This window comes from Orycteropus afer, unplaced genomic scaffold, assembly GCF_000298275.1.
Source record: "Orycteropus afer afer isolate SDZICR_OR568_19922 unplaced genomic scaffold, OryAfe1.0 scaffold00317, whole genome shotgun sequence".
In the NCBI taxonomy this organism is placed as follows: Eukaryota; Metazoa; Chordata; class Mammalia; order Tubulidentata; family Orycteropodidae; genus Orycteropus; species Orycteropus afer.
Window position 1 is genome coordinate 2485507 of NW_006921904.1, and position 8989 is coordinate 2494495.

Here is an 8989-nt window from a genome sequence, read left to right on the forward strand (position 1 = left end):
TGCCTGAAGATATTGAGCTTTTCCACCGCCTCTTGCCACAGATGTAGTCAATCTGATTCCTGTGTGTTCCATCTGGTGAAGTCCACGTGTACAGCCTCTGTTTGTGTTGTTGTGTCTGAGTAGTCAGAGATTAACTGCTGTCTGCTGCGTGAGGTCACTGTGAGTCAGAATTGAAGTGATGGTAACCAGCACTACCATCAACATGGATTCTTTTTTATTTATTATTAATTAATTAATTGTGATTTGGGTGAAAATTTACAGAGCAAATTTACTTTCAATACAGCAGTTCACATACACTTTGTCTCATGACATTGACTACAATTTACCACAATGCAACAGCTCCCCTCCCACTTCCTCCCAACAGTTACCTCTTCCCCTAAGTCCATCCCTCCATGCACTCCTGCCCCCTGAGCTGTCTCCTTGTGCATATATAGCCCTTCTTTCTCCCATACTTGTTCTCTCCAAGGAGTGAATCTACCTCAGGTAAATGTTCAGCTCATATGCCTGTCTGTTGTTTGGCTGGAAGCCACAGGTGTGGGCTCAATTCCAGACCTGAAGGGCACCTAGGGCCCATAGTCTCAGTGGTTCCACCAGGCTCTATTGGACCAGCAAACCTGGTCCCCCTTTTTTTTTTCCAAATGATTTTTGATTTTGAGTTTTGTTCCACATTATTCTCCCTCTCTATCCAGGATCTCCTACATAGATCCCACCCTGAGTGACTGACAGTGGTAGCCAGGCACCATCTAGTTCTTCTGGTCTCATAGTTATGTAGGCTGCGGATCATATGGTATACCAGTTGCTAGGACTAATTGTTTCCATGAATCCCTGGTTTTCTTCATTCTTCTTTGTTCTGGACGAGGAGAGACCCATTGTTGCATCTAGATGGCTGCTTGCAAGCTTTAAAGATCCTAGTTGCTACTCGTCAAAATAGGAGGTGGAACAATTTTTGTGTAGCGTGTTATGCCAATTGAGCTTGATGTCCCCTGAGACTCCCAACATGTATTCTTTGTGGAGTCCCTAGGTGGGGGGAAAGGTTAATAAGCAGACTACTAACTAAGAGGTTGGCGGTTTGAATGCACCCACAAGTGCCCTGGAAGGTCCCGGTGTTGTACTTTTGAGAAACCAGCCCAGTTCTCAGAAACCAGACACAGTTCTCCCGACACACGTGGGGTTGTCGTGATGTGGAAGTGACTTGACACCAACTGCTTGTAACATGTTGCTTTCTGCCTAAATAAAGTCTCTGACCCAAGTTTGCCATGAAAGACATTTGCAATCTCTTACTTGTGTCTCATGGCTAATGGGTCTCTGGGTGACAGTGGAAAGCCACCTCCTACTGGGCTGAATCATTCATCTCTACAATGGGATACTGCAGTGCAAAAATATCATCCATGCATGTAGGCGAGCCATGTAAGCAAGTTACTTTCAACAAAGCACTACACAATCTACCTCCCGTGATTCCTGAAGGACCAAAGTCTGACCAAGAGGTGGAAAATACACAACACACACACGCTCCCAGGGAGACCAAGAGAAGCATTTTACTAGAAACCTGTCCCACCAATTCTGGTTAACTTAGCTCAGAAACACCCCAACTCAAACACTGAAACACACACACATTCACGATGCAGGCCATGGCTGAATCACACACGAAGGAATAAAGTGCACTGTGTTCGCAATCTATGCAAATGACACCCTAAATTTACAAGTTCGTAAGGCTGAATCAAGTGTAACTTAGTCTGGAAGGGAATTTGAAAAGATATGTCCCTTTGGTCAGGGGCAAAGTCCATGGCTTAAATGTTACAAATGTTAAATTTAGCAGGTTCATCATGGCATAAAACAGACAGGAGAGCTGTCATCTGCTAGGGCTGTAATTCAGCTGAGATGTTGTGGGCACTCCCTGGACCACAAAACCACCACATGTGATCTCCAGGAGTCACAGATGGAATGAGGAAGCTATAATTCCACGTTTGCTTGTTTTTCTGGTTTATGTTATAATTTACGGATCCAACCAGGGTTTTAGTTTGTGCCCACGGGGAAGATTATTTTCTGGTGTCTTTGCCCTTAATGCTGACACCATGGTACTGTATCCACTCAGATACAGTATTTTATTTTAAAGGGTGAGTGACAGCAGGTAGCTCTGAGAGCTTATTACACGCACAAAAAACCCCAACGAAACCCACAGCCATCAAGTCGATTCTGACTCATAGTGACCCTCATTGGGTTTCCAATGCTGTCAATCTTTACAGAAATAGATTGCCTCATCCTCATCCTGTGGAGCGGCTGGTGGGTTTGAACCACTGACCTTCTGGTTAGCAGCAAAATGCCTTACCCATTATGCCACCAGAGCTCCTTGAGAGCTTATCACACTATCAGTTACTGTTGAGTCCATGCTGACTCAAGGAGACCCTGTGTGAGTCCAGCGGACCTGTGCTCCTCAGACCTTTCTTCTGAGTTGCCTCTGGCTGGACTCAAACCCCCAATCTTGTGGTTAGCAGCCAACTGTGTTAACTGTGTGGACCACCCAGGGACTCCTAGCACGCTGTAATGCTTTGAGATGAGAAGTGAAGAACGTAGACCAGAGGTGGTCATCTGGGTAAGATGGAAAGCTCCGATGCTGCTCAGAGGGTATGAGGGGTTGCCACCTTCATCATAACCCCGCAAAGCAGCAGGCACACACACAACAGGCTCTCCACTGTATCGTACCCACTGTATGGCCTTGGGACGCATCTCACTGAACAGATTCTCCTTTATTTTGTGCTATGGCTCCTAGTACTCCGTTAGGGATGGAAGATGGAAACTGAGGTCCAGAAAAGTTAGACAACTTTCCCCCCAGTGAGGAACACTGTCCTCTGAGCTCAGCCGAAAATCCAATTTGAGCTTCATAGGAGACAAACTAAGAAGAGTAATGCTTCTATTCAGACTTGCACTTGCCCAACATTACACAGTTACCTATCCTTTCTCAGTCTTCAAACTCATAACCTGTAACGTGCAGATAACGGTAATAATAATACCAACCCTGCAGGGGTGTTAGAGGAGTCAATAGTTAACGTATGGAAAGTGCTTCAGAATGCCCCCTGGAGGCCTATAGTGTGAACAGAAACAGGGAGGCACACTCCTTAGAACAATCAACCACAGCAGATCAAAAGGGCAGCATTTGTCCAGGGAGAAAGCTCAGAAGACAGGAAGGGGCAGGAATGAAGGGCGAGGGGAGATGGGAAAGACAGGGAGGAGGTGGGAAGAGTGCTGCTACGTTGTGGGGACTGCATCCAACGTCACAAAACAAAATGTGTACGAACCAGTGAGTGGAAAACCAATTTACTCTGTAAACTTTCACCCAAAACACAAAAATAAGTTGAGAAGATCCCTGGAATAGAGTTAAGTTCTATGTGAGTGTGAATGGTATCTTTCATCCTATTGAATTCTTCAATATCACGACCTTTGTTGTTAGATGTGGTGGAGTTCCTTTTCAAGGGAGATCCCACTTGACAGAGGGGAACTGCCCCACAGGGTGTTCCAGGCCGTACCCTTTATGGGAGCAGACTATTAGGCCCATCTCCTACTGGGCGGCTGGGCAGGTTCAAACTACCAACCTTTTGGTTTGCAGCTGAGCACCTGACCATTGTGCCACTAGGGCTCCTGGTCAGGGGCTTTAAATCCCTGCACGTGCTAAAGCATTATCACTGATTTTAACTGCCACTGTTCATGTGCTTACTTTTGCACTCTTAAGCAAATACAAGCGGTTCACTTTCAAACTTCAGAAGCTTCCAGAAGGTGGTTTTTCAGCTGTGTGTAGCTGCACGATTGATATAATGTTGTCACTGGCAAGTGACAATAAAAGCCTGAGCCATAACAAGGATCTAATGGCATTTGAGGATGGAAATCCTGAAGTGTGTGCTATACTTGAACACTTTTGCCTATTAACATATTCACCAGGTGTGGTAATTAAGGCTGTGTGTCAGCTTGGCTGGGCCTGGTTTTGAGTGGCTGGGCAGCTGGATGTAGTTATTCCCCATGATGAGACTGGTAATCACCTCCATGGTGGAACCTACTGGAGCAGCTAAGTAGAGCTGCCTTAGGGATGTGGTCTGCTTCCAGTACATAAGCAGCAGCTTTGAGAAGGGTCTGAAGCTTTTTGGAATGCTTGGACCTGCACGCAGCCAAGTCATCATTCTGCAGCCTAACATGTGTCGGATCTTGGGACTGTCTCTGGACTTGAACTAGTGGCCTGTGTGTTGTGTGGTAATATTGGGACTATGGCATTTTATTTGTCAACCTTGGGTTTGTCAGCCCTAGCGGCCAGCAGCTGCCTGAGTGGAGAGGGGCCTCCAACTCCAGTGGGCTAGGAGCAAAGGGCAGAGCTGAAGCCCAAGGTCAAAGACTTTTCACCCAGACCCTAGAGCCTGGCACTTTGAACTCAGACTTCTAGCCTCCAAAACTGTAAGAGAATAAATCTCTATTTGTTTAAGTCACCCATTTTCTGTTACAGCAGCAGGAAGTAACCAAAACATCTGCAGATCTTGAGACTGTTTCTGGACTTGAAATAATGGCCTGCCACGTGGCTTGATAATCTTGGGACTGTCATTTTACTTGTCGACCTTGGCTTTGTCAGCCTTAGCAGGCATCCGTTACTCAAGAGAAGAGTCCAGTTCCAGTGGGCCAGGAACAAGGGGCAGAGCTGAAGCCCCAGGTCAAGAGGCCTTCACTCAACCCCTAGAGCTGGCACTTTGAACTTGGACTTCTAGCCTCCTAAACTATAAGAGAATAAATCCCTGTTCGTTCAAGCCCTCCACCTGTATCTTCTTAGAGTGGCACTAGAGAACCCAAACACCAGGGCAAGTCCATAAATCTTACTAAACTCTCAGGTCTACATCCATCCTAACACATAACCTGACTAGAAAAATCAACGGAACCTCTCAAAGCCTATCAGATATACAGTGACGTGTGACATCTGAGCCTGTGTATGAGCTAGGGTCATGACGATGACATCCACAGCACGGACCCTCACCTCGCGTCTTCCGGGGACTCGGCGATCAGGTGGAAGGTCCTATCGGCCATAATGATGTCAATCCCATTCTCTTTGCTGGTGTTATCTATGATCTCTCTGCAAAGGAGCAAAAGCAAACACCAATCAGGAACACCGAGTTCTTCACAATAACAAAAAGCAATTTCAGGAAATTAATAATTGAGCTGGAAACTTGAACTGTAGATGTTACATACCCACTCTGGCCTTGTGTTCTTTTTCTTTTAGAAAAGAGGAAGCTTCTGGGGTCTTTGAGGGGGCCAGCTCCTCTCTGTTCCCGAGAGGGAGGGCTGCCAGCTTGGTCGGCTTGTGGGGGGGTGGGGGTTGTTCCATTACTTTTCCAGGGAGGGGCTCTATCTTGTCACACTGGCCCACCCAATGCCACCCCACTCAGGACCCGAAAGGCTTGAGGCTGCTGCCCCAAGCTTGCCTGCACCTTCTTTCAGATCCTCTCACTGATCTGTAGCAGAAGGAAATCAAAGGATAATTGAGTCTGGTGTGAGCTCTTGCCTAGTTCATCACAGCCTTTCTCTACCGCTGAAGGCCACAAGATGCAAAATAACAACAACAAACAACCCAGTTGCCATTGATTCAGTTCCAACTTATCATGATCCCATGTGTGTCACAGCTGAACCGTGCTCCACAGGGTTTTCATCAGCTGAGTTTTCAGAAGTCGACTGATGCACCTCTGGGTGGAGGTGGACCCCAACTTTAGGGTCAGCAGCCAAGTGCTTACCTTGTGCCCCACCCAGGGAAAGCCCTCTGTTAGATACAGACACAGTATATGTCTATCGGGGGCTCTGGGGAGACGAGCAGAATTGGGGTTTTTCTGGATCTCAACACCATCTCAATACCTTCTTAATCTCATCCCTGTTGTTGTTGTTATGTGCTGTAGAGTCGGACCGACTCATAGTGACCCCTCCTTGGGTTTCCGAGGCAGTATCACTACGGAAGTAGATTGCCTCATCTTCCTTCCGAGGAGTGGCTGGTGGGTTTGAACCGCTAGCCTCTGGTTAGCAGTCAAGTGCCTTAGGCACTATGCTACCAGAGCTCCCAATCTCATCCTAACAACCCAAAAAGTTTAAAACTAGTGGGATAGGTTAACAGAATCAGGAAAAACACAGCAGCTGCTAGAGTCAGAGCCAAGACTGCATTACATTTGATGTAATAGGATCTTTGAGAGAAAGCTGGCTTGCTTTGAAAACTGAAGTACAACTGTTTGCTTTTATTTTACATTTACCGTTAATTTTATACCAACAAGACAAAAACATTTTAATTGTTTAGAAAAAACACCTAACAGCCAGAATCATCGAGATGAGAGACCGTGTTTTTTAAAAAAAAAAAAGGAACAGTCCAGACATCATCCTGGATAAGATACTCTCCCTCCCTCCCAGGAATTGGGCTACACTGTAATAGAAACCTAGATTCCTGTGTGGTGCAAATGGTGTGCTATTGGCTACTAACTATAAGGCTGATGGTTCAAACCCACCCAGAGGTGCTGCAGAAGCAAGGTCCTGCAATATGCTTCTGTAACAGCTGTTCTCCATGAGTGAAAACAGCTAGATGGCCACAGGTGGCTTTTTTTTTGGTCTTTTTGGTGTGTAAAATGAGTAGATGAGACCACGTGATGGAGCTTTAAGGCAGCATTTCTGAGTCCTCGCTGTCCATCAGAATCCTGGGAAATGTTCCAAAGAACACAGGCAGGTGCTGGGGTTTCCCTTCAGGCCAAGGAATAAAAATAATTCCAGGGGCAGGGTGCAAGCATTTGTGTTTGTAAAAAGCTTCTCTCGGGATAGGGATGGGACTGAGGATAACATTGTCAGGGCAGAACAGATGTAGCTGAGCCCAAAGTCAGGGTCCAAACAGTAAGGCAAGTATTCAGAAGGCGGCTTCAAGACCCAGAATCTTAAAAGGAGGTAGGGCCCAGACTCTTAAAAGGAGGTAGGGAACATCTTGTCATAATGAAAGCAGAGAAGCTACCAAAAACTACTAGTGAGATGGGAAAATGACTCAGGAGGTATCAGTAAGAGGCTCCCGACCAAAGACGGGGCAGCGTGAGCATCCCTAAGAACAGCTGCAATGGCTGGAACCCCCCTGCATATGTCAAGTGCTGTGAGCTCAGAATGATATGTGGAAAGATAAATGCAAACCCCCTAAGCTGTCACCACCAGAATGAACCACGTCATTTTTCTGGAAAGAACCAAACATTTCTCCTGCCTTTCCTGAACTGATGACTGCTCCACAGATTAGAAGAAGCTTCTCTTTAGGGAACCATTTTAGCTAATACATAAATATCACATTTTGCAACCCTTACTGTGTTCATCAGGAGCCCTGCTGGCATAGTGGTGAAGTGCTCAGCCACTAACTGAAAAGTCAGTGGTTTGAACCCCGGGAGAGGAGACCTGGGGGTCTGCTCCTGTAAAGATCACAGCCTTGGAAACCCGATAGGGCAGTTCCTCTGTGTCCTATAGGGTCGCTATGAGTCACAACCGCCTCAGTGGTAATGAGCTGCAGTGTTATTCTATCTAGGCAACTACCAACAAGTACAGCTCCTATCACCAGAGTGACAGCTGGCCATCACGCGCCTTCGACAGACACCTCCCCCCCAGCTACGAAGCACTCTTACTGAGCATGCAGCCCCCGAGCCACCCGCCTGGCCCACCACGACGTGCCTCAACCTACTTTGCTGTCCGGACCTCCACCGTGCCCTTGAGCTTCTCCTCACTGTCATTTTCAAAGTACATCAGCTTGGACTGCCGCAGCACGAACCAGCGCCTCTTCCAGTTTCTCCTGGACAGCGTGGACGAGCCCCCCCCTTTTTTGTGGAGCCAGCCTTGTTTGAGGGCCTCCTGCTTGGAGCGGAACCACAGGAAGGTTTCGTCCTTGAGGACGCACCAGCGACGTTTCCAGGAGTTCATTAAGCCACCTATAGCCCGCAGCCGGGCAGAGAGGGGTGAAGACGTCAGTCAAACTGGACAGCGATATCACCAGCAGGAGACAGTAGGGTTCTTTAACTCTGCCTCAATGTTAAGCAAGGCTGACCCCTGGCTTCTGTTGAGAGTGGACATTACACGACCTTAGTCCCTTCCTTACCGCCAAAGCAGCTCCCATTCTTTGTGAGACAGTAACAGAAGGCCAAGCAAGTATGAGCCACGGAAATGAGGAGTGTTTCTGTGTGTGTGAGTCACACTTATTTCCAAACACCCCAAAGAGGCAAAATTATTATTTAAGGGTGTCAAAGTGTACACTTTTCCCTCTTTACCTGGTCAATGTGGGAATAAGAATTATTAGTTTAGCAATAAACGCTAATGTACACAGGAAAACAGAATACACCTTTTCAGACAAGCATGTCTGAAAAAGCAGCAGCATTAGGAAACGCTTAAAATGTGTAAAGGGTACGATTTAGAACCCGTAACCCAGCAGAAGTCCAGACGGAAGCAGGACTGTACTGCACACGAGAACTGAACTATCCGTTAAGTAATGGAAATGGTGTACTGGTTGAGAGACATTAGACAAGAACATAAGGATATCACCTTCCATAAGACTACAGTATCTTCTAACTCTCTTCTAGCAGAACAATTTTACCGTGGTGTTCTAGATTCCACAGGAATGCTCCAGGATAGCATTTTACAGCCATCTTTCAAAAGTGCTTTTAACTAATGCTCTGAAGACTATAATGGAATAGACTCATTTATTATAAAATGTATACAAGTTATTTTCTGGCCCAAACTAAACCAAACTCACTGCTGTCGAGTCGGATCCAACTCATAGCGACCCTTCCTTGGGTTTCCGAGGCAGTATCTCTATAGAAGTAGATTGCCCAGTTTTCCTTCTGAGGAGTGGTTGGTGGGCTTGAACCGCCAGCCTTCTGGTTAGCAGTCACATGCCTTAGGCACTACGCCACCAGAGCTCCTATTTTCTGGTCAGAGTAAATACATTTAAAGTAAATACAAATGATATAAGATTAAAAAA

At 46.5% G+C, this 8989-nt stretch overlaps 1 protein-coding gene across 1 annotated transcript in view; it reads right to left on the minus strand.

The window, feature by feature from the left end:
• The window catches only part of MYO10 (myosin X), a 344577-nt gene that overhangs the window by 30923 nt on the left and 304665 nt on the right, over positions 1 to 8989 (minus strand). Inside the window, 2 exon segments of the mRNA XM_042782436.1 lie at positions 5003 to 5098; positions 7700 to 7943. Of these exon segments, the coding sequence (XP_042638370.1) occupies positions 5003 to 5098; positions 7700 to 7943 (340 nt within the window).